Source organism: Lagopus leucura, unplaced genomic scaffold, assembly GCF_019238085.1.
Source record: "Lagopus leucura isolate 7727_CA_CO unplaced genomic scaffold, USGS_WTPT01 Super-Scaffold_100002, whole genome shotgun sequence".
In the NCBI taxonomy this organism is placed as follows: Eukaryota; Metazoa; Chordata; class Aves; order Galliformes; family Phasianidae; genus Lagopus; species Lagopus leucura.
In genome coordinates, this window is record NW_024962263.1 from 6403877 (window position 1) to 6422337 (window position 18461).

Consider the following 18461-nt stretch of genomic DNA (forward strand, 5'->3'; position numbering starts at 1 on the left):
GCAGAAAAGGTGAGGCCTCTGGGACAGGAACCAGCCCTGCCCAATACTGACAGCAAGGAAAGCCAACCCCCCTGGTGCATGAATGTAATAGATGTGTAAGGAATGCCTGCCAGGTGTAAGCTAGCCATCACTGTTTCGTGCTGGGTAAAACATACAGCGTGCTATCACACCATTAGGGAAGGATTTCTTCACTTTCCTGCAGCATCTGACCCTGGCTGTTATCTGGGACATTCTTCGGTTAGGACAGAAATCGCAGGAAATGCCACAGCAGAGGTATGTGTGCAAGCAAGAAATGAAACCCAAACTTTTCCTGCACCCACTCCGAAATAAACTGAAGAACAAGTGGAGAAAAACATGCTGTGATTTTCATGTTGGTGGCTCATCTCCCCGTCATAAAGTCCCTGCAAAGGAGCTGTTTTTCCCAAACCCGCCCCGCGTTTTCCCCATCCCGTCCTTCCTCACCACACCCCCAGGCCGGCAGGGGGCGCCCCACAGCCCAGCCCCGCACCCCCAAATCAGCCGCAGCCGTTCTCCCGAGGACAGCGGCGCTGATTGGTGGCGGAGCGGCCCGCAGCGGCGAGCGACGCCTCGCGATTGGTCCGCAGGTGCCGCGCAGGGGGGGACGCAGAGGGTATATAAGGAGGGAGCGGCGGCAGCGGAGCGTGGTCAGTCGGAGCGTTGTGGCGGAGAACGGGCGTGGGGGGGGCGAGGCGCAGCCCGCAGCCACAGCCGCCCTTCCCCGCCGGTGACGGCAGCAGCCGCTCGGTCCGCCCGCGGTGGCGGCGCTGGCCGACCCCAGCCATGCTGTGCTATGTGACCAGGCCGGACGCGGTGGTGATGGAGGTGGAGGTAGAGGCGAAAGCCAACGGCGAGGACTGCCTCAACCAGGTGAGGGGCGTCCCCCGTGGCGCGGGCGGCTGTCTCCCTTTATTTCCTCCTTTTTCTCCCCTTCCTTCTGTGTCGGATGCAGGGCTTGCCGCATCCTTCTCCTCGCCGCTCTCCGGCCCGGCGATGGTTATCGCCTTTCTCCTTCACTTGTGTGAGGGAAGGGCGGGCTGCCGGGGGATGCGGCGCGGGCTCGGGAGGCCTCGGCCTCGCTGCTGCAGCCCCTTCTTAACCCCCCACCCCGGGGGCAGGAGGACACGAGGAGACCCGTCTGGCCGCGGCGAGGCAGCCCGGGCGGGGCCCGCGGTAGCTGAGGCCGTGTCCAGGTGCGGCTAGCTGCGGGAAGAGCCGAGCGCCGCTGCCCCGTCTGTGCGTGGCGCCCGGGTAAAGCCGAGCCCCGCCCGGGGAGCGCTGCTGGCTGCGGGGCTCGGGCCTCTGTCCCGAGGGGTCGTGAAGTCCGCGTTGTTCTCGGCCGGTGGGGACGTCGCCTGCTCGCTCTCAGTGCTTGTTTACGTACTGCTTCGCACGCTGTTTTTTGAAAAATCTATTTAAAAAAAAAAAAAAAAAAAAAAACACAAAACGCTCGTGTAAAGATGCTCGTGAACAGGGTTTCTCGTTTCAGGCTGCTCACGTGCAACTCGATTTTTTGAGTCGTGGTATCTTTGTCTAATCGTGTTGTTCGTTCCTTATAAAGGACCTCTTTCTTTCAGGTTTGCAGAAGGTTGGGGATCATAGAAGTTGATTACTTCGGACTGCAGTTCACTGGCAGCAAAGGGGAGAATCTGTGGCTGAATCTGAGGAACAGGATTTCCCAGCAGATGGATGGTTTAGCTCCTTATCGGTTTAAATTAAGAGTCAAGTTCTTTGTAGAGCCGCATCTGATCTTACAAGAACAGACTAGGTAAGGTAAAGATGGCTGTAAGCAAAGCTAATTTTGTTTTCAGTTTTGTTGACTTGTGAGAATGATGATGCGGAGGCTCTATTTCTCCCATCTTCTGATATTCCCTGTTCAACTCAGTTTTAAAAATCCATTATTTGAAAGTATTCACTTTCTAAAAAGAAAAAAGTAAAGGCTTGAGTAGCTAGCAGTAAATGGGAAATTAGTGCTGGAAGAAACTGAATTAGCAGCAACAACTTATTTCTATGGCAAATGTGTGTCCGATAGTAACCCCAGCTCAGTAGTGTTACTGTAGGTCGTTCTAAGGCAGGAAACAATTCCTCCCACAGAGCAAAAACTTGCTGAATTCCTTTTTGTCTGGTATCATGTTACAGTAGCTTTCAAACAGCTACAGGGCCTGTGAGGCTACAAAAGAAACAGCTGTTCTGCTTCTCTAGCCAGTCCTAGTAACTAAATTGTTACACTGCTAGCTAGACTTAAGATTTCGACTCCTTAGATTAGTGAGGAGTGCTTGCTTTCACTCCCTGAGTTTGATTACTGCCTTCCCACTTCATCTGCACTTGCTTTCTCTTTAGGGAAAGCTGAGGATGTAAGTTTAACACTGATCTCTCAACTAATATTTTTTGTTTTTGGGGCAGACGGAAATCCAGTGTCTGGGTGGTAGTGCCAAAATGTGTTTTCGCTGTTGGCCTTTACTTGGTACTTTCAGAATTAAAACTGTAGATACAGCGCCCTTGTTCTGCGCAGAATATTTGTATAATTTGGTTGGAAACTGATGACCTGATTTGGTGTGTACTGCATGGAAAGAGGTGTTTTGAGTTTTTCTTTAGTTATGTGTAGGGGTGAGGCTTTGGGGAATGGTCGTTGCCCAATCTGGTTGAAGTTCTCGGAAGGCTGTCTGTAGAACTTTTATTTATTCTACAGAATAGATTTAGTTGGGCAAATACATTGCAACAAATCCAGTGTTTGTTTGTTTTTAAGGAACATTCTAACTTCTGTGCTATATCTTTGGGCTCTTATTGAATGTTTTTCTTCAAAAAAAGATTGTCTTAAATGCTCTCAGTGAGAGTGAGTTTAAAAAAAAAAAAAAAGGTAAATAAAGGATTTTTATGTAGAACAGAAGAAGCAACAAGGTCTCATTCCTGATGAGGCAGATGAGATTGCCCCTGAAGTGTTGGATGCACCTCCTCACTCAGACAAAATCAGGGTGAATCTGAGGAAACAGAGTGCAGGTGTGATTGGCGTTTTGCTGCTGCTGCTGAGTGTTTGTTCTGCTTTACAAGGCACCTGTCTTCCTACCTTCAACGCCATCAATGCAAGTCTTGGCATGTTGTCTAAGCTAACAGAGCTTGAAGTGGTGAAACAAACCCCAAGGGCCTAGGAGACAGGTTTTGTAGCTAGGCTGCAATATAACTTGTATGTACATACATCAAAGTCCATGAGTATATTCCACTGTAAAGATGACTTTAAAAGGTTGTAGATGGGATGAGTTCTCTTTTTAAGTATGGATTAAGACTGTTCTGAAACTTTAACAAGTAAGTCTAATGCTGAGACTCAGTCAATGAGAGGTCTACTAAAATGAGGCTGTGGTGAAAATGAATTGATGTTTTACAGAGAAATGGCTTATCTGGGGCCTTAGGAGTATTCACATTTCAAGATAACTGCATAAAATGCTAGCTTGAAGTGAGCTGTTCAGTCCACATCCAATCAATACGTGCTAAAAGTGCTTGCGTTAAAAATTAAATCCGTGTTGCAAAATAGTTTGTGTTGGCTGCATTTTAGTTGTCTGCTCACTAGCCTGCATGTAACCAGACCTGGAACTCCATAGCGGTTGTGGTTAATGTGTATTTCTGTAGTGTTGGCACTGAGTTACATTAAATTTGCTATTCCTTCTCAGGTCTGCCAAAGGGTTAAGTCATGCACCCCTATTTTAGTTTAAATGCAAGCTTGTGTAGAACAAAGGGAAAGATAAAAATATGTTGAACCTGTGTACAATGGATACATCAGTAGGTGTATCATAGAATAGAGTTAAAATGAGCTGTGCAGTTGCAACCAACGCCTTACTACTTTTTTTCACTTGCAAAGTCAGTGTTCTGGATGACAAAGAGATGGATATTCTGTTTCCTGTAGCACACATGCACAGCTAGTATACAAGAAGGGTGTTTCTGGCACTGTTTTGCTCTAGTCTTTGCACGAGGAAAGCTGGGGAAGTCTCTGTTCTTATGTTCTGCCTCTGAAGCTGACTTGCCTTATAGGTGCATCCTGAGACTGCAGTTGAAATCTGCGAAGTTGCAAGTAATTGTAAAATCATCTGGGTGATGGATGTGCCTTGCTGTGACTAATAGCAGATGTTGCCACTGAGTTGTTCTGGTTTCTCCATACGCTTGGGATGTTTTGTTGACCTCAGTTTGAGCACTTCATGATAGAGATCTTTGTCTCGCCTTTGCGTTTAGAACTTGGCTGTACATTTCTGTTGCTTTTTATTGTTCAAGTTTCCACATGCTGTGCAAGGAGCTGATCTGACTGCTGAACATCAGCCCGCGCTCCTGTTATCTTTCATCACTGGAAGATCGCGGCCTCATGCATTTTTAATATTCTGATGCAAGAAAGCCTTCCTGCCACCAAATGCGAGGCTGTCGTTGCGCCTTTGACCGCTGTGGCAACACACTGCCTTTGCTGAGTGGAAAGCCGAGGAACGGTTGTGCTTCGGGGTTTGCAGGAGAGCCGCGCGGGGCGGAACCCTCACGGCCGGGGCGCTCAGGGGCGGTGACCGCGAGTAACCCGAGCGGAGAGCGGCGGTTCCCGCCAATGGGCGGCCCCGGCTCCCCATTGGTGCGCGGCTCCCCGGTCTCCGGGCAGAAAGCGGGGCCCGGCGGAGCCAAAGTCCGCGTTTGGGTCATCGCCCAAAAGCAGAAATAATTTTCGAGTGGAGATTGCTTGAGCAACGAAATGTTTACCCACCCCTTTCAGAGCGGGCCGACTGCTTGTCTTGTGTAATATGACTGAAAAGTATTCTTATGTAAGCTGCGGCAAGTTAAACAGTGTGTCTGCTTCTGATGAGACCCAGAGTCTCACAGAGTGTTCAAAATAAGTGTTCTGCCAACTTTTGGATAGGTGATTAGTGCTTTGGAGGCTGCTGTGCGTGCTGTTTCTGAGTCTTGCAGTTCTGCTAGCTAAAATGAAGAGCAAGCTTGTAAAACTCCAGTGTTAGATGCACCTGGCCATGAGAAAGTATGGAAAATACCCCATAGTCCCATGCTGGTACAACTGGCATTTGTTACAGTGCAGTAAGGTCTGCTGTAACGGACACCAGGATGTGTGGATCTGTCTCTGCAAGCAGAGCTGAGATGCAGTGGGTGACCTTTCACATGCTGAGCACAAATAGGGATAAAGATAGCAGGGAAGGAACGTAACCATGAGGTTGTCTTTTACGTATGGTTTATATCTGCTTTTAAAAATAGAATGATAATCTATTTCCTCAGCGATGTATTTTTAGGGATAACAATCCTGTCTTTGGTTTCTCTAGTCTGTGTAGTTGTAAATTACTGCACAGCAGCAGTGAGCTTACCCTGGAAGCTCTTTTTGGGGCCGTCATACCCGCAGAGCACAGGCAGTTCCTTGGGATGGGTGCTAAGATTCTTGCCAGAAGTCTGGTGAACGGATGGACTCCCCTAATCTGGAGCTGTTAGTCATGTGGGCACTTCTATTGGCGAAGGATTGAGTTTTGGCACTTCTTCAGCTGTCGGCTGAGTTTAGAACATATCTTTGTATGTAAACTTATCTCTATTTGCACTGTTTCCCTTTGGTTTAAGCAACAACAGGAAAAGCTGTACGATGAGCCAAATTTTCACTGCGGAATTTTGAGCCCTGATGTATGTAATTATCTTCAAAGTTTTTTATGAAGGAGAAATGAGTCTATTATTGCATGTACTTTTCATAGCTTTTATTCTGTGCAACCCTTAGTTCTATTCCAACTGATTTGACAACAGGCAGATTTCGGCTCTTTTCCTTAGAAGTATCAATACTTCCCTGTAATGACACATTTTTGGCAGTAGCAATCCAGCTGGTCAGCCTGCATTTGAGTTCTTTCTGAGAGGAAAGTAGCACTTGATTTAGTGCATGGGTTTGCTACTTATGCCAAAATATTTTCAGTATCAAATTACTTGTGTGCAACCAGCAGGTACGTTAATCATGGCTGTGCATTGAAGTGCTTTAATATTCTCGTAGGACTTATATGGTGCGGAAAGTTCTAGGGCAGTGTCATGATGGCTAAAGAAGCACAAAATTACCCATGTAACCAGTGCTTGAGAAAAGCATGTGTGTTCTAACTTTCAAACTGCTTTTTCTTCCCTTTGGCAGGAGGCAGTGCTGTGTGGTGGCTTTGACAAACTTGTTGCTTTGGGCATTTATCAGTATTTCTAAGTAGAAAGTGGGAGAAGGTATTCTATAATTGAACATACAGGAATATCTAGCTGGCATGAGGTTGGGGTGATGGAATTAATGTTCTTTAAGCTGCACAGACTTCTGTACAAATGCTGTCATGTGTAGAATGCAGCATATTTGTGACTGCAGTGGAAGGTTCTGTTGCTTTTAAAGCTGTCTTTTAGCTGTGAGATGTCCCAATATGCCTGGAGAATGTTAAGGTGACTAGCAGCCACAATAAGAAATGGATGCACTTCTGATGCACTCCTACTTACTAAGAACTATTTTCCAAGGAGAGCTAAAGGTTAAGTGGAACTTTGGCAAGAGTAGTAACAAAGTGGCAGGATGTACTAAAGGATATTGAAGGGAAGAGAGGAAAAATGCCTTTCCTTTCAGTTATTTCTTAAATTTCTAGCAGGTAATAAATATTAACATACCACGTACAACTGAGGTGGTGAATGGTGCAGAAACAAAAGCAATTACTGTCTTATGGTGGTCAAAATAAAGTATTCTGTCAGCTATGTTGGAAACTCGACAGATTTCAGTTTAAAACAGCTTTAAACTCATTGGATAAAAATTCCATTAAGTATAAAACACTAATACTAAAATAATTCCTTGGAAAATTGTGTGCCCTTCTACTGCTCAGCTTGTATATCGACAGGTGCTAAAAACCTTGGTGTTTTTATATATCTAGAGGCTGTTAGAGAGATGGATTAAGTGTTGTCTAATGATTTCAGTAGAATCTCAGTTTAGGTCAGAAACTAATTTACAAAACCTTAAATGCTGGTGAGTAACAGTATCTGTAATATGACCAGCTTTTCTACATGCAATCTGTTGGGCCCTTTACACTTCACAGGATTAGAAGTCCAACTGCCTCAGGGCTCCTGTTTTTTATTTTGCTGGGGTGTATTCAGCAGTGAAAGTGCATTCTTTTGCATTTGTTTGAGGATAAAAAAAGGTTCTAGTTGTGTATAAAAAGAAAAATCTTTTTATAGTCCCAGAATCTGACTGGTGTAATGTTTGCAACCTTGAAGGGTGTTGATTTTTTGCAGTGGATATTGATGTATTTTTGGAAAAGCATAATCTTAAAAAAGGCTGGGTGGGAAGACAGCACTAATTAGAACTGCTTTTTCAGATGTATAAAAAACTTGCAGCACTCATTCTTTCAATTTATAGATGCTTTTCCTTCCTGTGATGCATTTCAGGACCAAAAAAGAAAAACACCAGTGCTGTAGCTTCATCTGTATCTGCAGGAGCCATCTTTTGTTTGTTCAATTCCCCTTCCTTGATGTCAATAAGGTCTCCTTGCCAGAGCAGAATGCTGGCTTTTCCTTATGTAGTCAATGCTGTCATGTATGCAAAGTACACAAAATGAAGATACAAGTATTTAGGTGTGGCAGATGAAAACATGTCAGCTAATGAGAATAAAATTGTCAGTTTCTTCTTTGAAATACTGTAGGTGTAATTAGTATGTAGTTAGCAGAACTAGAAAACCTCCTTTCATACTAGCAGGAGCAGAAGTGCATGGAAAAGCCTTTTAGTTTAGGTAATGTTGATTGGGATCAAGGAAATGCTACTGTTTGGATATATTTTGCCCCCAACTCTTTAATAATTAATTGGATCAGATTTATGGATAGATTTATGAATGGAACTTTGAAAGGAGTGTGTACAACCCATCCATCCACTTGAAAACCCCCCGCTATGCCTTTCTATGACTCAAGCCAGAGGGACAGAGGTTGTAGCAGAAGTTCGAGACCTCCTGCAGGAGGAGCCTAAACAAGGAATAGCCTGCTAACAGGAGAGACAGCTGTCATGTCAAGTTCTTGTGTTCCCACCACTCAGATGTGCATTCTGCAGGGGGAAAAGACTTCCCTCAGGCCCACTGAAGCATAGATCTGCATCTAGACATCTGAGTGATGCACTTAGAGCACTTGTCTGGCAAGCAAACACAGCATTGCTGTAAGTATGCTTCGTGCAGGTTGTAGAGGGCAATGCTAATGCTGCAACGTACTGCTGTAATGGAGAAGCCTATGGGATGATATCTAATGTTTTTCTCCTTTCCGAAGCTGTGGATGTGGGCATTTGGGGGGCTGATATTTGTGTGTTTTGAGCTCTGGTTTTTACCTTCATAGAACAAAGAATGAGCACGCATTTTGCAAGATATGTAATGGATCATGGTGGGAAGGTAGCCCTGTGAACTGAAGTGTGTTATAAGAGGAGCTGCGCGTGACATCCAGAGTTAGCTTTTCTTTCAAAAGCAATCATTAACCAGCACTTGAACTTCAGTGATCCAACATAACTTCTTTAAAAAGATTACATTTAATTTTAGAGAAGGTAGTAGAATGAAAATGTCCTGTTGGTGGTAGAAGCTATGATGTATCCCTGTGAGTACTAGACTTGATTTATTGAAGGCTTTCTCAGTGAAACATAATTACTGCTGCATCTGGCACCCATAAACATGCTGAGTGTTAAGAAAAAGTGGAAAGAAAGGTATATTTCCTTCCCTGAAGGAAGATAAGGATGAATTTGCAGAAGTGAAGGTAGACTACAGTGGGAATTAACGAGCTGCTGTTAATGATGGTAGAGAACTTGATTTGTCTGACTGGCCTATTAGCTAATTAAGAGCAGCTTAGTGAATTTTCCAGCTCATCTCAAGCTAGCCTTGGTTCCAAGTTACTCTCTTATTCATGGCAAAAGTGCCATCTTTAACTGGTGGCAGAGCTTTTGCATCTGTGTAGAGGAAGTACATTCTCCCTTGTGTGATAAAATTACATATGCTGTTTGAGCTGCTCTTCATAGATTTTCTTTTGTAATTTGAAAATAGTAACAAAAAAAAAAAAGGAGATTAACCTATGTGTTTCATTGGTATTTTACTTAGTGAAGTTAGTCAGTGGCCTTAAAAGTGAAAGCAACTTTTATTAAGACTGATGTTGAAGTCTAGCTTCTTTTTAATCATGCTTTCAGACACTGCCTTTACTTGTACTCTCATCTTCAAGAGCACAGCAAGAAGGTGGGCTCCTTTCCCCTGTGCCAGAATGTGTTCTACTCCCTGGAAATTCTTGATTACCAAGTGCATTTGATGTGTATTTGATATGTATTTTGATTACCAAACATGCTGTATCATCTAATATAAGCAAACATTTCTGATTTCATTGCAGGCATATGTTTTTCTTGCATATAAAAGAAGATCTTTTGGCTGGTAATCTTCAGTGTTCCTCAGAGCATGCAATTGAACTCAGTGCATTGCTGGCTCAGATGAAGTTTGGAGACTATAACCAGAACACTGCCAAGTACAATTATGAAGAGCTATGTGCAAAAGAGCTCACCACTACTATTCTGGAGAGGTAAATATATATATATATATATATATATATATATATATATATATATATATTTCATATATATATATGAAATAATGGAATAATATGGAAGCCAAAAGCACGGAATTTTGGTTATGCCCTAAGCTGCTGATGCCATGGTGTATCTGCTGGGGCTAAAATGCTTTCCTGTGAATTTTTCATTGTGGATTTTATGCTGATTCAGGTGAATGCTTAAGGAGAGGGTAGCTTAAAAGAGAAGTCTTGGTTGCATTTAGCTTTTATGGTTTTTAAGCAAATTATAGTATTATCTCCAAATATTCTCAGAATGTTTTAGAAATCTTCTATTAAATGTCTGACCTGTTTTATCCAGCTATAGATTTCCAGTTATTTCAGACCCAGAAGAGTAATCTGTTTAACTAGGTCATCCAAAACCTATGTTACACCCACCTGCTAGCAGCAGCAGCATGTACTTGAGTTATTTCATCTATCCTTCATCTTTTCACCAACAGCATTATTGCAAAGCACAAGGAGCTGGAAGGTCTAAGTCAAGCTTCTGCTGAATATCAGGTTCTACAGATTGTGACAGCACTGGAGAACTATGGGGTAGAGTGGCACTCTGTTAGAGACAGTGAAGGGCAAAAGCTCCTTATCGGTGTTGGACCTGAAGGCATATCGATCTGTAAAGATGACTTTAGTCCTATCAACAGGTATGTCTTATGTGGAAGTGTTTTTCATTTTTCAGAACTGCTGTGTGTGCCTCTGGTTTTTTACATAAATAGACAAAACTGCTCCGAATTACTGAAAGGAGCTATTGCAGTGTAGGTTGTGAGGGTAGCAACAATTAATACATTAATACAGAAGCAGTGCCTTCAGAATTACAGGCAATGGTGAAAAGTCATGAAATGAAGGTAACTTGATGAAGTGCACTTTCAGGTCGTGGGAAATGCCCTTTAAATCTAATTTTTTTTTTTCTTAGGATTGCTTATCCTGTTGTTCAGATGGCAACTCAGTCTGGGAAAAACGTGTACCTGACTGTTACTAAGGAGTCTGGTAACAGCGTCGTTCTCCTGTTTAAGATGATCAGTACAAGGGCAGCGAGTGGACTCTACAGAGCAATTACAGAGACCCACGCGTTTTACAGGTCAGTGCTGCCATGTGGATCAACTTAGCTCTTCCCACAAGGCCAGAAGCTGAATAGCTTTTTGTTCCTTTCCATTCTGTGGGATTGGAGTGTTTGAAAGAAAAAAACTTTAGCACTCTGCTATGAATAACAGCATCTTAGGGACAGAAGCTTGCTGTTGTCTTCATGATACCTTGTGTATGAGTCAAGGTGAGAGCGAAGGAGCAGAGGAGAGCTTGTTTTTCAAAACATGTAGCTGTAGTTCATGCATGTGTACTTGATGTGTACTCATTTCTCTTTTATTAGGCTACTCTTGTTGCCAGAAGTTCTCTTCCTACAGCTCCTACGATCCTCCTACGTTTCCTCTTGACTCTGCTTATGTACTTAAGATTCTGTTTCATGCCAGGAGCTATTAGTTGTCTTTATCCTTCTGTCTTTGAGGCAGAGCTGTTATAATCGATTTCTGATGGCTGATTATTTGAAACTACTTCTCACTGCTATGTGAAGTCCAGCACTGATCAGTAGAAGTAACCATCAGTGATATTTCTTCTCTAAATTAACTACCACACATCAGTTATTTAAGAGAAGAATTGAACTTCAGCAGAGGAAGATGGCAAAGAGCTGTGCAGCTTCTCATATCAGATCAATTTAACACAGTGAGAGTAATTAACATCAACTAGTTGCCTTTCTAACTGCTGCAGCTACTTAGCAGCTAACCACTGCTTATTTTGTGAGCATGATGTTAAGCATGACTTGTTCTCCTTAATTATCTGCCCATGTACTTTTATTTTGCATTCTTACTACTTTCTAGGCAATTAAAACCTTAAATAACTTATTAGACAATCTTAACTGTCTGGTCTTCGTCTCTGCTTGTCATTTCTGCTGTCCTTTGCAGTGTCTGATTGTAATTAAGCAGAATTTTAGTTAATATTTGCCCAAAAGCTTAGATTCTTGGGCCTTAAACTGTCTGAGGCTGTAGTCCTTTTTTTCTTATCCTACCTTGTCTAGAAAGGTGACAATGTCTTAAGCTTCTGAGGTTTAGATCACTGATCTGTGGTTAGGTTAGCTGAGCACTCTAGCAAATGGAACTGCACTCATTTAATGCATTCACCCTGATTTACTTCAGATGATGCAGTGCTGGTGTATCAATACTTAGTGTCAAGTAATGCTTTTAACCAAATTTGCACTGTGCTAAAACATTTGGAGAGCCTGTTTAGGGAAAGAGCTGTTGGTTGTTATGCTGGAGGCTATTAATTACAAGTATTTAATGTAGCATCAAGGAATCACCATGTGAAGAGGTGCTGCCAGGCAGAATTATGCATTAAACAAGTGTTTGCTGTTTATATTTTATTACCTTGACTCCTTTCAGTAGGTTGATTGTTTTACCAGATTTTTGTACCTTTTCAAAGATATCAAATGTCACATTCTCTTCTGTTTTGAAAACAGTTTGAAAAGTATTATGCAAACAATGTGGTAGATCTTAAATATGTCAGACTGGTTTTTGTTTTAGTTTCAGTATGTTATTTCTGCTTTAGGAAAAATAATTCTAGAGATGCTTAATAACTAAACAAATTTGCATTTGTCCTACTGTTTTATAGGTGTGACACTGTCACTAGTGCTGTCATGATGCAATATAGTCGAGACTTAAAGGGTCACCTAGCATCTCTGTTCCTGAATGAAAACATTAATCTTGGGAAAAAATATGTCTTTGACATTAAAAGAACCTCAAAAGAGGTTTATGATCATGCAAGAAGAGCTCTCTATAATGCTGGCATTGTGGATCTTGTTTCAAGAAGTGACCAAACCCCACCAAGTTCTCCTCTGAAATCTTCAGAGAGTAGCATGAACTGTGACAATTGTGAGGGCCTTAGCTGCCAACAAACAAAAGCTCTGCAAGAGAAATTACGGAAGCTAAAGGAGTCCATGCTTTGTATGGTGTGTTGTGAAGAGGAAATAAATTCAACCTTTTGTCCCTGTGGCCATACAGTGTGCTGCAAGGCCTGTGCTGCTCAGTTACAGGTAAGTCCGATGCCATTGAAGCGTGAGTTAGACATGTGGAAGCTTGGTTTTCTGAATACCTACAGTCCCAGATTAATAAAACAGTGCACACTGTTAGTGAAACTGAGTTTTAAAATAGCTCTGAGTGAGCTAGCTTCAAAGGACACTCTGTTCAGATGAGTTGGAAAGATAAGCTGTAGCTGTGCAAGCTCTATTGTGGTGAGAGTAAGGATGAATGTCAGAATGTCCTGTTTTAAATATGGAGATCGTGAAATACTGCTTGTCATGTAGTCTCCAGTAAAGGTAGAAGTGTTAAAATCTGAAGTAAACTAATGTCCTTTTTTCCTTTGCAGTCATGTCCTGTTTGCAGATCTCGTGTAGAGCATGTCCAGCATGTGTACTTGCCAACCCACACTAGTCTCCTCAATCTGACTGTGATATGATCTCCGTACACGCTTTAAATCCATCGTGTCCTCTTTAAACTGCACTAATACAAATTGCAACCACTGATGGTGAAGAAAGCAATCACTCTGGCACCAATCCATGATTAAAAGCAAAAATACTGCGTTTTCAAACATAAATATTCTTCGCTCAGCATGCCCAAGATGGTTTGGGACAGCTTTTGAGAGCAAAGCTGTTAATTGATTTATGTTACTGAAAAGGAAAATCATGTGTAAGTTTGTAGTATGGCAGTGTTGCCAAAAAGCTAGGGAGCCCTGGAGAAATGTGGTATATGCATTGTTATACCCAGCAAGAGCAATGCAGCCTTTTCTTTTACTCTTCCAATTCTTTTTTTTAGTTCAGTCATTCCATTTATTTTAATAGTAAAACCAGCTTTTACAAATATCTGTTTAGTATGGCTTGTAGCTTCTGCTTTTAGTCAGTTGCTTTAAAGGGGGGAGAACACTGGAAAAAAAAAAAAGTTAAAAGGGTTCCTCAGGCAGCTGTGTTCTGTTTTCTTAAATAGAAAATCCCAGTGTGTAGCTTTCAAGCAGAACAAGTTGGTTAATTTCAAAGTGCTGAGGGTAGATCAGGAGAGTCTTGTAGTTCATAATGGTGCCCTATGGAAAGCACTGTTGAGAGGCTCCATCCATGATTCTCAGGCAAAGTATTCGCAGTATGAACCTGGGAAGATCAGCATCCAGCTTGGAGGGTGATGGCAGCTGCTGCAGTCAGCTGCCCTGAAGTTGGCTTTATTGCTGGGGATTGATATCAAAGTGTCAATCATGTGCCGTTGTGGTCATGCATAATTTTAAATGCTTTCTTTGGTTAATGTCTTTATTGGCTAGGTTATTAATTGCTAAAATGTTTTTATTCTCCACCTCCCCCCTCCTGTTCGGGCATTTGAGACTCCAGTTTCCTAGTATATTCTCCAGGATACAGAGGGAACTAGAGACCGTGTTTGGGTGCAATACTGGCTTATTCAAAGCTAGAAAAATACACTGTCACTTTACTGAATCTTTCTGACTATACTTTTCATATTGCCTTAATGTAGCAGTAATGTGTGTTTATGCATCTGTTTCTTTGCACAGACATTTTGTCAAAATATTAAAACTCTACTTTTTTATGACACATGAGCATATAAACCTTACTCTAAGAGGGTATTTATTTTTTCACTTTGTAAAGAAAATTTTGTTTCCTCATGAAGCGAGAGCTTTTGTCCTATATTGTAGGCAACTTCTGTCTTTTTATATTCAGATTAATAAAGGACTTTAAAAATCTATTTTGTCATAGGGCTGTTTTGTTCTGAAGTCCTTCTGCAGCATTACTGAACTGAAAATATAGTAGTAAGTGTTGATGTTTGTCAGCTGGATTTTGTGGGTGATGTTCTAAGACGGAGGAGATAAAGTGTGTAGAAATGCAGAGGGAGCAAAGCAAGTGGTGTGAATAGCCGCCTTTGCTTAGGCAGTGTATTTACAACAACTGAGAACTTCCAGCTGCAGAATAGCCTTCAAAATCAACTTTGTGGAGAACTTTCCTGTGGGTGCTACTGAATTTGCTTTCAAAGATAAGCTCTAGGGAAAAAAAAAAAAACCCTGCATTCTTCCTGTATGCCACTTACAGGAAGGGATAGGTATACAAGTATATTCAGAGAAGGTTGTCCTACTCTCATGCCAGTGTACAATGACACTGAAGCATCCTCATTTCCTGAAGATTTTGTTCAGTGCTGACACAATTACACTAACATCTAATCCATCACCCTATGGCAGCTGGCAGGAATGGATTGTAAATTAATGTTAATATAGGTACCTGATTAAAAGCATTCAACAAAATCAAACTTAAAGTAGGCAAATAACTTCTAATTAGATCTGCTATGTAATTAGACATCCCAATAAAAATAATTCTGGTAGATAGCACTTTAATTCAGGTAGGGTTTGACAGGTTATATGATATAGGTGAAATTCCAGCAGAGCTTGTGACTCCTCTGTAGGTATTTTCTGCCTCATCTTGCAAATCTAGGCACAGGATCAAATAGGGGAGCCAGAGTGCAGGTTCAGGCAAGAGCCTGTCAAGTACTGTTTGTATTTGAGGCTATTTGGAATCCAGGTCTGTATTGGCAAATGAAGGTGTGGAGCACAAGCAGGAGGTAGGATGTGTTTGATATGCTCTGCAATCAGTGTTTTTAACTAAATCCTATTTAATTGTTGGGAATTGAGTACCAGGTAAGCTCTTCTGAACACTGCATCCCATTGAATCCTGCCTATAAACTAAGTGAAGCTTTTAGTAAGATTGGCAAAGAAAATATGAGTAGCTTTATTGTGTTCAGATAGCTTTCTTTGTGAGTGTTTAAAAGCTAGTTAATCATGCTGTATTAGTTTTGCTTAACCACCTGGAGCTGCTGCAGTGTGCATTGCTCAGTGTTTGCAGTTCCAGTACACACTCATGTAAGAAGTACCATGCCCAGTCCTCGTGAGCTGCCAAGAGCTGTGAAAAGCATTACAAGGAAACAATAGGAAATCTTGAACTCTCTGTGCTGTGTAGCTTGCTTCAGAAAGTGTCTGGTCTCCTTTGCCAAAGTCCTGTTGATTCTCCTGAGAAGCTCTGTAATAGATTGTAAAAAAGATTTTAAAAAAAAGATTGTAATAGATGTTAGTGGGGAAAAAGAGAAGCAACACGATAGCTCCTGGGAACAGCTGGAGCTTGTGTCCTTAATGCTTCTAGGAGCTGAAGGACTGATCACAGCGCTTCCTCTGGTGCTTCTTGCACCTTACCTTTGTGTGTGCCAGGTACTTCTAGCCAAGGCAGCTTCCCATCTTTGCAAGAAAATGTTACCTCAGGAAATTCAGTTCTTCCCCTTTACAGTCACTGTGCAGCCTCTGCAATCTCATGGTGCACACACCAGGTCATTTTAAAAGGCTGCAGCTGCAGATTTCTGCTGCAAGTAACCACACTGGAATAACTTGTGTTTGGAGGTGGCCCTACCAGCTGGGTGAGTTGCTTGGATCTGGCAGCGGGGCTGCATTCAAAAGCAGCCACGCAAAAAGTGAACTGGGAGTCTGAATCTTAGGAGAGATGTTTTACCATATAGGTACACACATGTTATATGTTGATGAGGAAGTTGGGGATTTAGCTATAGCTACACCTGGGCTATGATAGCCGGGAGCATCCAGCCCTCCTCTGGTTCCTGCTTGGCTTTCATCCTGCAGCTTGAGGGAAAGCTCGGCCTGCAAGGGACTGCAAAGGCAGGAAGCTGAGATGCTTCATGTTGCAACTGTCAAGAAAGCACTGCTCTTTAGCACGTAGTTGCTAATTCCAAGATTTGCAAAAATGTTAAAAAACCAAAGAAATACAGAATAGAGGCTTTGGCATTTTTAAATTATTTTGGTTTATTCCCCGAGCACTACAAAAGCATTTACACAACAGCATTCATATATTTTAAGATTTATTTCCTTGTTAAGGCAGCTCTGTTGTGTTCCCCACAGAATGCCCCTGGGGAAAATTCTCATCTGCCAGCCTACGCTGTTTCACTTCACAGCAGCACGCTGGCACGTTGATCAAAGATGGAGAACATTTACTGCTCAGATCTCCTGTATACGGTCTTAAAGAACAAACGCTGTGCAGAGCGGTGAAGTTATGGCTTGACGAATCTTAGCTTCAGCAGTGCCTGGTCAAAGATCCTTCTTGAATTTCCCTCAGAGTCCTTCTGTCTCCTCTGCGGGTGGTAAAAGCAGTCGTGGTTTCTGTGTCCTTTTGTTATCTGTGAAGGTTGGTCGGATCTAGACAGAGGAGCAATGCTGAGAAAGGGCCTTCAGAGCCCTGCCTGAAGGAAGGATGGAGATGAGAGGTGTCTGGAGCAGGGAAACAGAGTCTGCTGCTCCCTCAGGGTCAGGCCAGGGGAGCTGTGGCTGCCGAATGCAGGGGGTCTCTGGGGCTGGCCAGCAGCTAGCAGTCAGAGCACTCATGCATACAGAGTTCCTGAAAGATAAAGGTCAAGCAAACAAACCGTTCCAGTTTTCCCAGATCTTAACATCAGGTCACTTGCTGATTTCTTGCCAACCAAAATGGAGAATGTTTGCCAGTTGCTTGGAGCCTCAGGGAGAGCAAGAAGTCAAACAGGAGAATCTACCTGCCCCTGAAAGCTGGTAGCTTCCTCTGCCTTCACTTCCACCATCTCCTTTGTCACCCGGTTGAGCGTCCCCACTCTTTGCTGACCTTTCCTTGTTCCTGAAAACTTGTCTGTTTTGTCAGCAATGACAACTGGGTTCCGTCAGTGGGCAGAGTGAGAACAAAATCAGTAGAACTGAATCCTTTCCCTTACTACTGGGGTGCCAGATCAAAAATGTCTAAAGCTTCCCTTTCAGGGTCACTTAGTGGTAGGGAAAGGATTGTGTGGGTGTGTGCAAGGTATTTCCTATCTCTATTTTTATTTATTTAACTGGTGTCTAGCTTCTCCGCTTCTTCAAAGCAAATCAGTGCAGGTAACGATAGACAGTAACATGGCAACGCTTTACACAAACAGGCTTTCTGGAGCCAGATCTTCCACTCCTGCCAGAAAGCTGTTTGTCAGAGGAATCCATGCATCTGGCACCCAAATCCAATCAAAGCACTACAACAGTGGGAATTAGAAAGACATTGGCAGCTCGTCTGAAGAAACAGTATTTGTTTTCCTTGTTTAGAACTATAGATAGTCAATAGAGGACTCTCATTCAAACAGTAACAATGATTGAAGTAAAGCAGGCACAAAAATCAGACTGTTACACCAAAGCTGACCCACTTCTTGCTTCAGAAGACAGAGTTCCAATGTGGCAAACAGAGAAGACATACCCAGCAGCAAACAAGCCCTCAGGATGCACTGACACACTCAGTGTTTCACCTTAACACACTCTGTCGGTGCCCCAACCTGACCTGGAATTCTTACAAACTCCTTCAGTTCTGCTGTGGTTTCTGATGCTGACTTCCACTTCAGCCTCTCAAGAGACTCCCAGCCACAGGGTGAGCTGGGAGCACCAGCCTGCCTGGGAGATACGCTCAGTGGCAGGGCACACTGACACCACGTGTGTTATTCATAAGGGCAGCAGCAGCTTCTTTACATTACATTTAGTGCACTTAAAGTGGTGCTTAGCCACCTTGTTGCTGGGGCTCTCCTTTCCTGAGGAAGATGTGCATTTGAACCTCTTCTGGGGCTGAAATGCATAACTACAGCTCCACTGTTCCCTGGATGAAATATCCCTCTGCTGTGGTAGGAGATAGATGAGAACCCAATCTTCCCCAGTAAAATATATATAAAAATAGATTGCTTCGTTTTTGCTTTTAAGAATAATTGCAGTCTTCTTGGAGGAGACACTAGAGACTAGTAAGGAAGGTCTGTGGGGAACAT

At 42.8% G+C, this 18461-nt stretch overlaps 1 protein-coding gene across 1 annotated transcript; it reads left to right on the top strand.

Annotated features, from left to right (window-relative positions):
* Positions 1-742: 742 nt before the first annotated feature.
* LOC122179080 (myosin regulatory light chain interacting protein) lies at positions 743-14364 on the top strand. The gene is made up of 7 exons (XM_042869742.1): positions 743-888; positions 1596-1786; positions 9364-9549; positions 10035-10232; positions 10502-10666; positions 12244-12664; positions 12997-14364. The coding sequence occupies exons 1-7, from the start codon at positions 802-804 to the stop codon at positions 13084-13086; spliced, it is 1338 nt and encodes a 445-aa protein (XP_042725676.1). The 5' UTR covers positions 743-801; the 3' UTR covers positions 13087-14364.
* The last annotated feature ends 4097 nt before the right edge of the window (positions 14365-18461 follow it).

Coding starts and splice junctions, on each gene's coding strand:
- LOC122179080 (XM_042869742.1), top strand. CDS start 802: ATGCTGTGCTATGTGACCAGGCCGGACGCGGTGGTGATGGAGGTGGAG. Junction 889..1,595: donor GCGAGGACTGCCTCAACCAG/GTGAGGGGCGTC, acceptor TCTTTCTTTCAG/GTTTGCAGAAGGTTGGGGAT. Junction 9,550..10,034: donor ACCACTACTATTCTGGAGAG/GTAAATATATAT, acceptor TTTCACCAACAG/CATTATTGCAAAGCACAAGG.